We start from the raw sequence: 17,329 nt of genomic DNA on the forward strand, positions 1-17,329 counted from the left end.
CTTCTCTTGCAGTGGTAGACTTAAAAAAATACTTCCGTTTCTTTTGATGCAGGGAACTGGATTTGAAGAGACCAATATATTAACAGACTGCATATTATGGGCACTTTGGAAGAGAAGAATTTACATGGGAAATACCAAAGAAGCTTGTGTATTAGGCTTTTCCAAATCTGTCTCTTGTAATGAAGAATCTTTTTAATGAGCAGGTATGACCACTAAACTGTCAGAGGGGAAAAGAATCTTATTAAAATCTAATAAATGACATTCTTATAACTGAACTAAGTACTGATAATTATAAGCAATGTAACTTTTATGCTGGCTTTACATTTTAAATACACGTATATGAAACCTAGTATCTCTTCATTTATTTCTTCAGAAAGGACTCAAGTGACTTACAACCTTTAGCCCGGGACTACACCGGTGGGGGGATCCACCTAAGATACGCAACTTCAGCTACACAAATAGCGTAGCTGAAGTTGGCATATCTTAGGTCGATTTACCTGGCCGTGAGGACGGCGGTGAGTTGACCGCTCCCGCTCCCCCATCGCTTCCACTTCCACCTCTCGCGAGCTGCAGTTCCGGAGTCAAAGGGGAGCGCATTCAGGGATCGATTTATCACGTCTAGATGAGACACGATAAAGCGATCCCTGATGGCTCGATCACTACCCACCGATCTGGCAGATAGTGAAGACCTGCCCCTAGTCTCTGTTGCAGTGATCCAAGCGAGTTAGTGAAAATACTCACCTATTATGGGATATGACATATTATAATCTGTATATGCCTTAGCTGTGAGATAACATTTACTTAAGTTTGCTTTAACATGAGTCAAAGCTTTGTGTGTATACTTTTGTGACAGTTGGTATGTGTTTCAGTGTAAACACCCAGGGCTTGCTTACACAGCTAGTTCAGTGCTATGCTCTAACTGGCCATGTGGGCCCAGCTTTCACACACTATAAGTTCTGTAAAAAGAAAAGGAGTACTCGTGGCACCTTAGAGACTAACAAATTTATTAGAGCATAAGCTTTCGTGAGCTACAGCTCACTTCATCGGATGCATTTGGTGGAAAAAAGATCTCTATCATGCATTCCTACAACTACAATACCCACCTGCTGAAGTGAAGAAACAGATTGACAGAGCCAGAAGAGTACCCAGAAGTCACCTACTACAGGACAGGCCCAACAAAGAAAATAACAGAACGCCACTAGCCATCACCTTCAGCCCCCAACTAAAACCTCTCCAACGCATCATCAAGGATTTACAACCTATCCTGAAGGACGACCCATCACTCTCACAGATCTTGGGAGACAGGCCAGTCCTTGCTTACAGACAGCCTCCCAATCTGAAGCAAATACTCACCAGCAACCACACACCACACAACAGAACCACTAACCCAGGAACCTATCCTTGCAACAAAGCCCGTTGCCAACTCTGTCCACATATCTATTCAGGGGATACCATCATAGGGCCTAATCACATCAGCCACACTATCAGAGGCTCGTTCACCTGTGCATCTACCAATGTGATATATGCCATCATGTGCCAGCAATGCCCCTCTGCCGTGTACATTGGCCAAACTGGACAGTCTCTACGTAAAAGAATGAATGGACACAAATCAGACGTCAAGAATTATAACATTCAAAAACCAGTTGGAGAACACTTCAATCTCTCTGGTCATTCGATTACAGACCTAAGAGATTTCAGAGTAGCAGCCGTGTTAGTCTGTATTCGCAAAAAGAAAAGGAGTACTTGTGGCACCTTAGAGACTAATAAATTTATTAGAGCATAAGCTTTCGTGAGCTACAGCTCACTTCCATCGGATGCAATTGGTGGAAAAAACAGAGGAGAGATTTATATACACACACACAGAGAACATGAAACAATGGGTTTATCATACACACTGTAAGGAGAGTGATCACTTAAGATGAGCCATCACCAGCAGCAGGGGGGGAAAGGAGGAAAACCTTTCATGGTGACAAGCAAGGTATGCTATTTCCAGCAGTTAACAAGAATATCTGAGGAACAGTGGGGGGTGGGATGGGGTGGGGGGGAGAAATACCATGGGGAAATAGTTTTACTTTGTGTAATGACTCATCCATTCCCAGTCTCTATTCAAGTCTAAGTTAATTGTATCCAGTTTGCAAATTAATTCCAATTCAGCAGTCTCTCGTTGGAGTCTGTTTTTGAAGCTTTTTTGTTGAAAGATAGCCACTCTTAGGTCTGTAATCGAGTGACCAGAGAGATTGAAGTGTTCTCCAACTGGTTTTTGAATGTTATAATTCTTGACGTCTGATTTGTGTCCATTCATTCTTTTACGTAGAGACTGTCCAGTTTGGTCAATGTACATGGCAGAGGGGCATTGCTGGCACATGATGGCATATATCACATTGGTAGATGCACAGGTGAACGAGCCTCTGATAGTGTGGCTGATGTGATTAGGCCCTATGATGGTATCCCCTGAATAGATATGTGGACAGAGTTGGCAACGGGCTTTGTTGCAAGGATAAGTTCCTGGGTTAGTGGTTCTGTGTGTGGTGTGTGGTTGCTGGTGAGTATTTGCTTCAGATTGGGGGGCTGTCTGTAAGCAAGGACTGGCCTGTCTCCCAAGATCTGTGAGAGTGATGGGGCGTCCTTCAACCTGGATAGGTTGTAAATCCTTGATGATGCGTTGGAGAGGTTTTAGTTGGGGGCTGAAGGTGATGGCTAGTGGCGTTCTGTTATTTTCTTTGTTGGGCCTGTCCTGTAGTAGGTGACTTCTGGGTACTCTTCTGGCTCTGTCAATCTGTTTCTTCACTTCAGCAGGTGGGTATTGTAGTTGTAGGAATGCATAATAGAGATCTTGTAGGTGTTTGTCTCAGTCTGAGGGGTTGGAGCAAATGCGGTTATATCGTAGAGCTTGGCTGTAGACAATGGATCGTGTGGTATGATCTGGATGAAAGCTAGAGGCATGTAAGTAGGAATAGCGGTCAGTAGGTTTCCAATATAGGGTGGTGTTTATGTGACCATCGCTTATTAGCACCGTAGTGTCCAGGAAGTGGATCTCTTGTGTGGACTGGTCCCGGCTGAGGTTGATGGTGGGATGGAAATTGTTGAAATCATGGTGGAATTCCTCAAGGGCTTCTTTTCCAGGGGTCCAGATGATGAAGATGTCATCAATGTAGTGCAAGTAGAGTAGGGGCATTAGGAGACGAGAGCTGAGGAAGCGTTGTTCTAAGTCAGCCATAAAAATGTTGGCATACTGTGGGGCCATGTGGGTACCCATCGCAGTGCCGCTGATTTGAAGGTATACATTGTCCCCAAATATGAAATAGTTATGGGTGAGGACAAAGTCACAAAGTTCAGCCATCAGGTTAGCCGTGACATTATCGGGGATACTGTTCCTGACAGCTTGTAGTCCATCTGTGTGTGGAATGTTGGTGTAGAGGCTTCTACATCCATAGTGGCTAGGATGGTGTTTTTAGGAAGATCACCAATGGATTGTAGTTTCCTCAGGAAGTCAGTGGTGTCTCGAAGATAGCTGGGAGTGCTGGTAACGTAGGGCCTGAGGAGGGAATCTACATAGCCAGACAATCCTGCTTTCAGGATGCCAATGCCTGAGATGATGGGGCGTCCAGGATTTCCAGGTTTATGGATCTTGGGTAGCAGATAGAATACCCCAGGTCGGGGTTCTAGGGGTGTGTCTGTGCGGATTTGTTCTTGTGCTTTTTCAGGGAGTTTCTTGAGCAAATGCTGTAGTTTCTTTTGGTAACTCTCAGTGGGATCAGAGGGTAATGGCTTGTAGAAAGTGGTGTTGGAGAGCTGCCTAGTAGCCTCTTGTTCATACTCCGACCTATTCATGATGACGACAGCACCTCCTTTGTCAGCCTTTTTGATTATGATGTCAGATTGTTTCTGAGGCTGTGGATGGCATTGTGTTCTGCATGGCTGAGGTTATGGGGCAAGCGATGCTGCTTTTCCACAATTTCAGCTCGTGCACCTCGGCGGAAGTAGTTTAGATAGCTTAGTGTCCTTTTTCTTTTGTAGAGAAGCAAAGTGTGCGTTGTAAATGGCTTGTCTAGTTTTTGTAAAGTCCAGCCACGAGGAAGTTTGTGTGGAAGGTTGGTTCTTTATGAGAGTATCCAGTTTTGAGAGCTCATTCTTAATCTTTCCCTGTTTGCTGTAGAGGATGTTGATCAGGTGGTTCCGCAGTTTCTTTGAGAGTGTGTGGCACAAGCTGTCAGCATAGCTTCTCTACAAAAGAAAAAGGACACTAAGCTATCTAAACTACTACATGCCACAAGGGGCCACAACAGTGGTTCCCGTAACCCACCCAGCAATATTGTTAATCTATCCAACTATACTCTTAGCCCAGCAGAAGAATCTGTCCTATCTCGGGGCCTCTCCTTTTGCCCCTCCACCCCCACGAACATGATACAGTTCTGTGGTGACCTAGAATCCTATTTTCGATGTCTCCAACTCAAGGAATATTTCCAACACACCTCTGACCAACATATTAACCTACAGAGACCTTCCTACCAACACTACAAAAAGAAGGATTCTGGGTGGACTCCTCCTGAAGGTCGAAACAGCAGCCTGGACTTCTACATAGACTGCTTCCGCCGACGTGCACAAGCTGAAATTGATCTCCTTGTTCTAAACTAATATAGAATATTGTCCATGTGTAATTTTGTAGCCATTTTGATTAATGGAGGGGAATTTAGCAATAGGGCAACCCAAAAGAGGGCGGCAGGGCCTTCCTCCTTCAGTGCTGTGCTCACCTCAAACACAAGTAATTGGACTGTGATACTATTCTCAATTGAGGTAGAAGAGCTCCTCCCTGCATGTATTGACTGTCTATTGCTCTCAAATGCAAAAGTAAAACTGCTGTGCAGGTCCACTTCATGTATGCCTTGACTTGGGCAACACCTAGAGCCATGTTAGTCTGCTTGAATTTGGATAGCTGTTCTTGCCTCAGTAACCTTTTTACTGACAAATGCACGCCTGATTAATCAAAACAATGTTATGGGTCACTCTTGTTATGCAGGGAGGACCCCGTTCTTCCCTTGAATAAGCAGAAGCAATTCTACTGATTGTAATGGAAGTCTTCACTATGCCCACAAGGGCAGGACAGGGCCCTGTGTCTTTATCCAAAATAAATCTAGTTACACCCATTCCAGGAGCAGAACATATTCTAGCTTAACCATCCATTTTAATATGCTCATGTCAAAATATTGTCTGGAGATACATAAACAGAGTGGTTGATAATGGTGCTGGAATCATTCAAAATAACTTTATCAACACCATTAGCAATATTGGGGTTAAAGTGTTAGGATACTGAATGTCAAGAGTTGACCTAGGCCCCCCCAGAACTGGATGTTCCTGGGGCAGGATCCAGTACAAGTACTAGACTCTATGTAAAAGGTGTTTAAGTAGACAGGCATGCGGCCTCTTTTCTCTCACCCCATTTTGGGATCAAGACCCAACCAGCAACTTGGTGGAAATAGAGTAGTGAAGATCCATTTCTTGCAGAGTTAGTTCATTCTCTTTTCCTGGAGGATTGACTCTTTTCAGTCTTGCTGTGGTTCTAGAATGCGCAGCTCTCCAAATGAAGAGCACTATGTAGCATTAAGAATATATCAACAATTACATCCAAAAAACCTCATTAAAAGAATATTAAGGTTGTAAAGTCAAGCACTCAAAAGCTTAGGAATGCCCGATTTAAGGTTGCTTCTGCAACCTTAATTCATCCCCGTTGGGCGCATGCATTACAGTCCTTAATTACATAATCACATACTAGCTTTTCCACAGGACTGCTGCCTTATTTAGTGTACAGAATAGAATGTGCTCCCTGAATACTTTGTTTTACTTCCATTGTCCTGTGTGTTGTCCCAGGCCTTATTTAATGGACACGAGTTAAGGAGTGTTCCTGGCTAGGCAACTCCATGCCATCACGGTAAATAATGACCACACCTCAGTGTTACATACTTGTCAGCTCCTGTCTGGATTACAGCAATGCAATATACCTGGCCATGAAGCTATCGGCCCATACTAAACTCCAGCTTATAGAGAACACTGCTATATACCTCCTCAGCAATGCTGGCTATTGCAAGCATATCAAGCCTATGCTCTACATTGGCTTTCTAAGGAGTAATCAAATTAAAAGTATTGGGCCTCATTTTCAAAGCTGTAAACTGTCTTGACCCATTACATTGACCCATGCCCAAATAAATCTGTTTGTCTTTAAGGTGTCACCAGACTCCTTGTTGTTTTTGTGGATATAGACTAACACGGGCTACCCCTCTGATACTTAGTACATTTTAAATGATTGCCCAAAGTTCTGCCTTGAAGACCATGGACAACAACTCTGGCACAATTAATCTTTTTACCCTAACAGTAGAGCTCATCTGTGCAGGAGACCGCTTTCTCTGAGACTGGTCTGAGACTGTGGAATAAACTCCCACAGTAACTAGCAACTTCTGCAAACCTCACCACCTTCCACTCCAAGTGCAAGGTGCTCTTCTTGGATCTGCCTTCTAATACTCACAAGTAGCCTCTTCACCAGGTTGCACTTTTCCTCACAGCTCCTGATTTACGCACACCCCATCTGTGGCCCCATGAAGTCGCCATCCACCATACCAGGAAGAGGATGCTGAATGGGGAGGTGCTTTGCGAGAATGGGGCCTATTTCCTCTCCTCTTTTAGATCATGTATCCAAACAAAGTTTCTCTGGGCCGGGTCCACTGGCTTCCTGCATGCTTTCGAGGAGCAGTGGCCGCTGTCCGGGGTTCTCTGTTCAGTGTCCCTTTCTGGCTCCCTGCTTTTGACCCTGTAACCCACACTCCCGTTCCTGCTTTGTCATTTGTTATCCCCCAACTTTATTTGAACCCTGGTTTTAGTGCCTCCTTCCCTTAGGCAGGGGAAGAGCCTTCTGATGGGGCTACCTACTCCTGGGATTTCAATAGGTGCTAGCTCCCAGCACTCTGTCACAGCCTCCCTCTGCCAAATTTCAGGCTCTGTTGCAAAGTCTAGAGGTGCTAGACCTTCTCTGCAAAACCATTTTAAGAATCTTCTTACCATGGGCAAAATGGCATAATTTTCTTTAACTTGCTTTGTGAAAATGGCTCAACCGGTTTAGTGGAAACTTTTCCCCCAAAATCATTGGCCTGAAGGAGACCCCTGGTGTATAAATCTTCAGCATAACTGGTTAAAGTTTTGACTACATTACAAGCAATTAAAACGGAACCTTATACTGTAAAGTGTTGGGCAACTTTAACTATAGGAGCTGCTGCTAGCACTGCCTATAATATTCCAGTTATCTACATAGTGACTAGTGGAAAAAAAACTTACTTTAGGAATACTGAGCAGCTACAATTTTATACACTTGGCCTCTATCAAAACTGGCATCTTCTGGAAAGAGATATGTAAGCTTTTTATATAAAACCACGTACAGTAAACACAATGGCTTTTAACCTTTCTTATGTATAAAAATACTAAATTACAATAACAAATCAGACTAGGAGCAAATTATAGCCTAGGCATTTTATTTGTGGACTTCACCCTCTGGGGAGAAGTACTCTGGCAAGTAACAGGAGAAAATTCTATACTTAAACACCACTTTACAATAAAAACATCTCCCTGTCTACAAGACAGTGGAATATAGCCAGGAATAAACAGTGGAGCTAAATATCAGATATTTCAGCCAGGAGACAGAGATTGGTGCTTTCAAAACCACATGCTTCTTGCTGCGTTGTGGGAGGCCCTTGAAGCAGAAGGGCACAATTTCTTTTCTTACTTGGTTTGTCCGGGTTAGGGAGAAAATGACTGAAGCAGAAGTGTCAGCCAAGCAAAGTAAGTGCCTTGCCCTATGTTGTCAAATCTGTTCTGGGAATAAGGGACCTGTCTGGCCCCCAAAGGGAGAGAGGCTTTCTGTATGTAGAACCAGGATACTAAGATTAAAAACAGTTAGAACCTGTTCTGTTTGCTCTGGTAACTCATGCTTTTAGCATGAGTCAGAAGAGCAACAAAATAAATCCAAACCTCAGGGATGGGTTTGTCTTCCTTCTGAACTGTACTTCTGAAGTGTTTTTGGCTGGGCTTACAATCCTGTGCTGCCAATATGCATGCTACTGTTGTAGCAGTAACTTTTTAATTAGATGCTGAGAAATGAGGTAAAATTTAATATTTTACAGCTAGTTCATGCTGAGAACTACCTCTTACTATTTTTGCATTGTTAAATAAATCAGTATGGTATCCTTTTGAAAACAATTATGCGGGAAGTCTAAGCTGTACATCTTCAGTGTATATATAGAGAGAGTTAAGATTTCACTTGCTTTCTAATAATCCCTTGGATAACATTTCACTGCGACCTCAACCTTTGAAGGGGAAATCTTCTGTAGTCATTTGGACTGCTCTGGGAATCCCTCCTGTTTCCCATCACATAGTGATGGCTATAGACATTGATGTGGATGCTGTATTAGAGGTGTTCCGGGCTCTCTGGGGGAAATTCTGGCTCCTAATTGTCCCTCCGGAATGGTAGATTGCCAGTCAGCTCACTTCCAGAGAGCTTGTCAATGAATGTTGTTACTGTATCTCACAGCGCTGTCATATTTAACAAATAAGGCTTGCTATTTGCAGTTGTACAGATGTCCAGGAGTTGGCTTTTTTGCCTAAATCAGATCAATCTTCTAAACTAATTATAGGAATAACTAATATTACAATGATTATAACATCTACAAAATTGATGAGATGCAAGGGCACTTCAGGGTAACAAGCGGACTCTGCCAAGTTCTGATCTCCTGCCATGGGCAAGTAGAGAGAATCGAGAGTGCTTGAGGCCATTCTGCCCTCATGTTGGGAAGCATGAGATGTGGGGCTCCACTACACATGGGTGGAGAAATGACAGCAATCTTTGCATGCGTGAGGTGTATGTGCATTATCAGTGGGATCCCCATGGATAAAGACACAAAGAAGGACCCAGGTATTCTGTGGTGCAGCACGCAGGAACTTTGAACAGCTGATACTAGCCAGAGATATGAAGTAAACAAGGCAATTGTTGCTTGATGAGTTCTGTCACTGCTGAACAATGTTAAGCATGCCTGCTTCCTGCTGCTATTTATGCAGGCAGCTCCTACCCACGCCATCCCAGTCATCGGGCCTTTCCCTCCTACGCATTCACTGGCAGATACTGCAGCCTGATTGGTTTCAGAGTAGCAGCCGTGTTAGTCTGTATTCGCAAAAAGAAAAGGAGTACTTGTGGCACCTTAGAGACTAATAAATTTATTAGAGCATAAGCTTTCGTGAGCTACAGCTCACTTCATCGGATGCATTTGGTGGAAAAAACAGAGGAGAGATTTATATACACACACACAGAGAACATGAAACAATGGGTTTATCATACACACTGTAAGGAGAGTGATCACTTAAGATAAGCCATCACCAGCAGCAGGGGGGGGAAAGGAGGAAAACCTTTCATGGTGACAAGCAAGGTAGGCTAATTCCAGCAGTTAACAAGAACATCTGAGGAACAGTGGGGGGTGGGATGGGGTGGGGGGGGAGAAATACCATGGGGAAATAGTTTTACTTTGTGTAATGACTCATCCATTCCCAGTCTCTATTCAAGCCTAAGTTAATTGTATCCAGTTTGCAAATTAATTCCAATTCAGCAGTCTCTCGTTGGAGTCTGTTTTTGAAGCTTTTTTGTTGAAGTATAGCCACTCTTAGGTCTGTGATCGAGTAACCAGAGAGATTGAAGTGTTCTCCAACTGGTTTTTGAATGTTATAATTCTTGACGTCTGATTTGTGTCCATTCATTCTTTTACGTAGAGACTGTCCAGTTTGGCCAATGTACATGGCAGAGGGGCATTGCTGGCACATGATGGCATATATCACATTGGTAGATGCGCAGGTGAACGAGCCTCTGATAGTGTGGCTGATGTGATTAGGCCCTATGATGGTATCCCCTGAATAGATATGTGGACAGAGTTGGCAACAGGCTTTGTTGCAAGGATAGGTTCCTGGGTTAGTGGTTCTGTTGTGTGGTGTGTGGTTGCTGGTGAGTATTTGCTTCAGATTGGGGGGCTGTCTGTAAGCAAGGACTGGTCTGTCTCCCAAAATCTGTGAGAGTGATGGGTCGTCCTTCAGGATAGGTTGTAGATCCTTGATGATGCGTTGGAGAGGTTTTAGTTGGGGGCTGAAGGTGATGGCTAGTGGCGTTCTGTTATTTTCTTTGTTGGGCCTGTCCTGTAGTAGGTGACTTCTGGGTACTCTTCTGGCTCTGTCAATCTGTTTCTTCACTTCAGCAGGTGGGTATTGTAGTTGTAGGAATGCATGATAGAGATCTTGTAGGTGTTTGTCTCTGTCTGAGGGGTTGGAGCAAATGCGGTTATATCGTAGCGCTTGGCTGTAGACAATGGATCGAGTGATATGATCTGGATGAAAGCTAGAGGCATGTAAGTAGGAATAGCCGTCAGTAGGTTTCCGATATAGGGTGGTCTTTATGTGACCATCGCTTATTAGCACCGTAGTGTCCAGGAAGTGGATCTCTTGTGTGGACTGGTCCAGGCTGAGGTTGATGGTGGGATGGAAATTGTTGAAATCATGGTGGAATTCCTGTCACCTGTCTCCTGCACCATTCCCCCAGTCCCATCCAGCAATGCATTCCCCTCAGGGGTAGCATCTCACACTCCTGCTATGTCTTGGGCTACATGACTTTGGTTTCATGGGGACTGTGGTCATTTGAGGGCCTCACTCAAACCCTCTTTTTACCACATGCTTTTTGAGGTGACTGGTGCTAGAGTTACTTGAAAGTATCCTGCTGGCCTAGTTTTCTGTCAGAAAATATTGATTTGATACTACTGAAAAGTACTAGGCCAACACATCACTTCCATCAAAACGTCTGATGGAAAACCAGCTGGTCACTCTGCCTTGCTCACTGCCAGATCTGGCTCCCTGACTGCCATGGAATTTTTAAAAATGTCCCTCCTGTGGAAAATTTCACAAACCTGACTTGGCATTCCAATTGGGACCGCCCCCCCTTTTTGTGGGGGGAGGGGTGAACTTTTATATGGGATAGCGTCACACTGGTTGGAGTGGCTCATGACCTTGAGTGCCAACCTCAGGGCAGACTGGCAACAAGCAGGTCAAAAACCTGAAACTGTTGTGTTTTCTTTATCAACCCAATAACAAATGTGAACTCCTAAAGCACTCTAACAGACTTATCATGAAAAGAAAAGGAGTACTTGTGGCACCTTAGAGACTAACAAATTTATTAGAGCATAAGCTTTCGTGAGCTACAGCTCACTTCATCGGATGCATTCCGATGAAGTGAGCTGTAGCTCACGAAAGCTTATGCTCTAATAAATTTGTTAGTCTCTAAGGTGCCACAAGTACTCCTTTTCTTTTTGCGAATACAGACTAACACGGCTGCTACTCTGAAACCTAGACTTATCATGGAGTCTCAGACAGTCCCATTGGGCATTCTCTATCTTGCCACCTAGGCAAGTTGGACTTTGTGGTAGATGGTTGCTTATGCCACATATAACATCAATATTCTACTCCTGAGGGCATTCTGTGCCAAAAAATTAAAAATTCTTTAAGTTTTATTTGTCAATAAATAAATGCAGAGTATCCAGCCTTGCAGTGGGGAGCACAGGCTGCATGGAGGTGGGAGATCACCCTGCAACCCCCCCACCCCGAGGATGCGGATTCAGTGGTTAGGTTCCACCCAACCCTGGCATAGCACAAGGCCTGGGCCTGCCCCAGAACACCCTGGGGCCCTGCCCCTCTGCGCCAGGTGCACCAGGTATGGGGCAGGCAGGCTCAACTAGGCAGGACCCAAGTATAGAGGGGCTCAGTGTGGGGGGATCCAGATGTGGGGTGAGAGGATTCTGTGTGGGACAACCTCGGTGCAGGCTGCTCAGTGGGGGGGTCTAGGTGTGGGGGGATCTGGATACAGAGAGGATCATTGTGGGGATTCCAGGTGCAATGGGACTCTGCAGGGGCTTCCAGGTGAATGTGGTTGGGGCTCAGCAGAGGGGTCTGGGTATGGGGGTCACAGCAGGGGGGTCTGGGTGCCAGGGAAGTGGGGCTTGGTGGGGTGGGGGTCTGGGTGCAGCTAGTTGGGGGCCAGTGGTGTGGAGGTTTGGATGTGGGGGCTCAGGGTGGTGCAGGGGGGTGGGGCTCAACAGGGTCAGGGTTTGAGTGCAGGGAGCTCAGTGAGGGGTGGTCTGGGTGCAGAAGTGGGGGTCTGGAAGCAGGGAGTCTGGGTGCAGGGGGCTCCGGATACAGGGGTTCAGGTTCAATGGGGGGGTTCAGGTATGGAGAGCTAGGAGGGTTCTGGCCATACGGGGTGAGACTTGGCAGGGAGGTCCAGATGCACAGGGGTTGGGAGGAAGGGAGAGCAGCTCCTTGTACAGTGACCCCTTCTTTCACTGCCAAGGAGTGATGGGGGCAGGAAGCAAGGGAAGCTTGCTGAAGCTGAGCTTCCTGAAGCTGGGGGAGGTTTCTAGGGGTGGGTCTGACACAGCCGCAGCCACTCCTTGCCTGCAGCCCAGCAGGGACTAGCAGCTCATCCCAGCTCAGGGGAGGAGCAATTGGCTGGGGTGTCCCCAGCTCTGCCAGGGGCTCCGGGTGCCTGAAACAATGTACCTGTGCAGCTAGGGAGTGGTGCATGACTGCTCTTGCAGCTTCCCTTTGCTTCCCTGTCAGAAAGTCATTTTTCTGTGGGGATGCAAAGTCATCTGTGGGCAACATGAATTTGTGCAGAATTCCCCCAGGAGTAATGTTCAGGTTACTCCCAGTCCCAGAGGACCAGTCACTTATTCCAGGTCAACTGTACAGTACTTCGATCTCAATCCAAAGACAAAGCCTGTAACCAATCCTGTAACACACTAATTGAAGGTTTATTAATGAGGAAAAAGAAATGAGGGGTATTTACGAAGTTAAAGAACATAAATATACACACACAAATGAGGTACAATCTTCAGTTCAAAAGGTAACATAAGCTTATATAAGAAACAAGCTTTTATGTTCTTTAAGGGTAACCCAAGCGAAACGGCATGGGGATCTCCTTCTTATGTTTAGAAATCTTTGCCTCTCAGAGTCCAGAAAGCATAAGGAGAAATTCGTATCTTTAGCAGTTATTTTTATTCCTTTCCCCCAGCATTCCAACTGTGAGGGGAAGAGGTCTTGGGCAACTACCCTCTTCTGGGGTGCAGGCAAAGCAATCAAAGTATTTTGTCCCCAATGGCTTGTCTGATGTCTGTAGACCTTTGTTTGTTGGGGAGGTGGTAACAGCTTTTGTGGTAAACTAGTATTTCACCTTTGGTAATGCTTCTCCTCTGACTGTGTGGGATTTAGTCTTAGCAAATATTTTTATGGTGACAGAGCAAACATTTAAACATTACCTTATAACATGGGACACAGATATAATAAGGATTAATATATGCAGCATCCTACACGCATTCCATTAAGTCTAAACACACTCTCATAATTCTAATATCTATTTAAATGATACTAACATACACTTAAGCCAGACTGGTTTCCAGCTATGCATTTGTCATTGTTCAGTAAGACCTGGGGCCTTGGCATGAGCTGGCACCTTGTCTGCCAGCGTCAAAGATGCAAATTCTGATTCTCCTGCAGCTCTGAATGTATTCCTCCCCTCCCCTTCTGTCCTGAGGTGACTGAGTCCCCTCCCACACACCCAGTGTGAACCCCCTGTTAATTCCCCCCCCCCACGTGAGTGCAGCCATAGGTAAGGGGGTTCTGCCATACACAACCCAAGGTGAGGGGGTCTCCTCCCATTCTTCAGGTGAGTTGATCCCCTCAGGAGTAGGTTTCAGAGTAGCAGCCGCGTTAGTCTGTATTCGCAAAAAGAAAAGGAGTACTTGTGGCACCTTAGAGACTAACAAATTTATTAGAGCATAAGCTTTCGTGAGCTACAGCTCACTTCATCGGATGCATTTGAGCTTTAGCTCACGAAAGCTTATGCTCTAATAAATTTGTTAGTCTCTAAGGTGCCACAAGTCCTCCTTTCCTTTTTCCTCAGGAGTGGGTTACCCACAAACACATATGCAGTGTGCATGTGGCTCTCCCCAGCATGGGTTCCCCCCATTCCACCCCCTCCAGCCCTTCCCCATCCCTGTGTGCACACATTCACCCCGCGCACATCCCCCAAAACCATGGGTCTTCCCCCCCATCCACTGTGCACATCCCCCCCACACCACGGGTCTCCCCCTGCACCCACTGCGCACACCACGGGTCCCCCCCCCCCAGTGTACACATGCCTCCGGCGTGCCCCCGGTAAGTGCACCCCCCCCACAAGGGGACTGCCCCGGGAGCGGGCGCCTGGGAGTCAGCGGCAGGTAACGAGGCCAGTCCCCAGAGACCGGCCAGAGCTCACATCCCCGCTCCTCCCGCGCCGCAGGATAACCGCCGCCCCTGCCGCGAGACAGTCGCGATCGCGGTCGGGGGGCGTGGCTCCGACAAAGGGGCGTGGCTCGGGTGGCCGCAGCCGGGCGGGCACAATGGAGGCGGGGCGGTGAGGTCATACATGACGCAACATTCACGGAAGTGGGCCCCGGCGGGGTACGGTGGCCGGGGGGTCGGGTGTTGTTGTTCCGAGGAGCAGGCGGGAGCCGGAGCCGGAGCCGGCTCGGCTCGGCTCCCCCATTAGCCCGGCGGGACCATGTCGCTGCTGCAGTCGGCCTGGGACTTCCTGGCGGGGCCCGGCTCCCTGGGGGCCGTCAGCCGCGACCACAACGACTTCGTGGGGCAGACGGTGGAGCTGGGGGACATGAAGCTGCGGATCAGGCGGGTCATCGCCGAAGGTGAGGGGGGCAGGGCCGCCGCCGCCCCTGGGCCGGGCCCTCCTGCGGGGCAGGTGCGGGAAGGAGCCTGGCTGAGAGGGCCGGGCTTGTGGGGAGCGCCTGGCGGGGATTCCCCGCTCCTCTGCCGGCCGCGGGGAGCGAGGCGGCGCGAACGGGGCCGGGGCAGGCCGGGGCTCGGGTGCGAGCCTGCCCCCTCCGGGCGCTGGCGCGGCGGACCGGGCTCTAGCTCTGCGTTCCGGGAGTAGGCGGGGATTGGGGCCGCTGCGCCGGGCGCCGCACCCTCGGGTTTGTACCAGCTGCGCTACGCCGGGCGCTGCACTCCCCTGGCCAGCGCCGGCCCCGGGTGCCGGGTTCGGCGGGTTTAGTCTTAGTCTTATGGAGGCGCACACCGCGGCATAAGTGATCCGCTCTGTACACAGCATTGCTGGAGGCTGCGCTGAACCCCTCGCAAGTCTGGGCAAGGTGATAGAGCCGTGACTCCCCCTCACATCTTTTCCCTTCCTCTTCCAAAATGAAGGCTGGCTCCCTTTCCAAGTTTTGTCTTTGGCATATTGCTGTTCATAGTTTCTCCTTCCTACTCCCCACATCAGCAGGGGTGGGATATACCCTTAGATTTGTGGGACCGGGATGAAATGTGGCGGTATCTTTTCTGATCTGAAGCCGTGGTGTGGGCCGTTAACTGATTGCTAGTGGTCTGCAGAATTATCTGGTCACAAGATGCTGGCTTCCTTTACTTCCATATGGTTGCTAAAATATGTTAAATGCTTCTTTGACATTTCATTTCTATAGAAGTATTTGCTGTTGTGGTACCAGGGATGTTATGTTTTGCAAATGGGATGAGAGGTGGTCTGCAGGGTCTTGAGAGAGACAGCTCTGATAGGAAGAATAGATGTAAAGAAGTGGTTCATAGAATGAAAACGTTTGAGACCCTGACCTGGAGAAATGAGAGGGTTGCTTTTGGTGCAAACTATTTTAGCTGCTCGATATCTAATCTGCAAGTGTGTATCTTAACTTCTTTTTTACACAGTAGAAGTATTCTAAAATATTTATTAAATCTAGTGATGTAATCAGGAATGGAAAGAAATATTCACACTTACATATCTAACAAAAAATTGCACCAGGGCTATAAACTAGAGTGTTCTGTACCTTATCACTTGTTAAGCTGTTCAGTGCAAAAAAAGTATACTAATGTTACTAATTTTAAACATTCAAATCAGGATATATGATATGGTTCTAGGAGTTAACTTGTCTATATAAGACTCATTATTGCTGTTGCATATATTTGTGCAGTTTTCATTGGAGTCAGTGGAAACTGTAGGTGTCTATCTGAGGCTGAAATGTACCTGTTTTTTATTTAAAAAATTTACATTGAACACTATCTAAAATGTTCTATATATGTAGTGTGGAGGAGGTAAGAGATCTCAGAAAGTTCTGAAGGACAAAAATTGTAACGTTAACATCATATAAAACTTTCATTTTGTTTTCTTTGTTGGAAGAAAGTAAAATGCTAATCTGTCTTCTAACTTCATGATATATTTCTAATCTGCTCGGTGAGTTTATGCAGGTTGCTGCTGATGATGGTGTGTTTCGCAGTAATGCCCAGAAGCCCCATTTGAGGTATAACCTTCACAGTGAAAAAAATTCCTAAATTATAAGTTTGCACTGTTATGATTGTCATGGATCTTTGTAGTAGAAAGTTGCAGCTTTCCAAAGTGACTGTTTTAGTTGTGTGTGCAAGTATATATAGAAGAATTTCCAATAGCTGAAAGTTGTCTTCCTCCACCATCTTATTACTCAAATTGGCAAATTAGATCTTCTGATTTTCAAATCCCCTTTGCCCTTAGCCCAAAAATGGAAAATACAGTGGGGAAAAAAAAATTTGAGGTAGTGATGATGAGTATCTGAAAACCGGGCTAAAGTGTAAACTCCAATTCAACCTTAAGTAAATCTTTGCTACTTCTTGTCAAGCAGTGTTTTCATGATTATTTGTCAGAGTGCAACATAAATATGTTCAGTGAGCCCTCACTGCACATCAAACTATCAAGTTGTGGTGGCTGATATGTACAATTTTAATTGGGGATAAACTCATCGGTTTTCAGGGAACAATACAGGAGAATTAAAGGAAGAAAGACATTTGCAAGAGAACACACAAATGGCCATACAGGGTCAAAACAAAGGTCCATCTAGCCCAGTATCTTGTCTTCCGACAGTGGCCAATGCCAGGTGCTTCTGAGGGAATGAACCGAACAGGTAATCATCAATGGATCCATCCCCTGTCGCCCATTCCCAGCTTCTGACAAACAGAGGCTAGGGACACCATCCCTGCCCATCCTGGCTAATAGCCATTGATTGAGCTATTCTCCTTGAACTTATCTAGTTCTTTTTTGAACCCTGTTCTAGTCGTGGCCTTCACAACATCCTCTGGCAAAGAGTTCCACAGGTTGACTGTGCGTTGTGTGAAGAAATACTTCCTTTTGTTTGTTTTTAAACTTGCTGCCTATTAATTTTATTTGGTGACCCCTAATTCT

General features: G+C 46.3%; 1 protein-coding gene across 2 annotated transcripts in view; it reads left to right on the forward strand.

Moving 5' to 3' along the window:
• Positions 1–14,428: 14,428 nt before the first annotated feature.
• The window catches only part of GAK (cyclin G associated kinase), a 116,026-nt gene continuing 113,125 nt past the window's right edge, over positions 14,429–17,329 (forward strand). Inside the window, exon 1 of one of the 2 annotated variants that reach the window (XM_038402083.1) lies at positions 14,429–14,801. In XM_038402083.1, the coding sequence (XP_038258011.1) occupies positions 14,660–14,801 (142 nt within the window). In that variant the 5' untranslated portion in view covers positions 14,429–14,659. The remainder of the gene's footprint in view (positions 14,802–17,329) is intronic. The other variant, XM_043514261.1, reaches the window with a different exon arrangement.

This window comes from Dermochelys coriacea, chromosome 5 (genome assembly GCF_009764565.3).
Source record: "Dermochelys coriacea isolate rDerCor1 chromosome 5, rDerCor1.pri.v4, whole genome shotgun sequence".
Classification (NCBI taxonomy): domain Eukaryota; kingdom Metazoa; phylum Chordata; order Testudines; family Dermochelyidae; genus Dermochelys; species Dermochelys coriacea.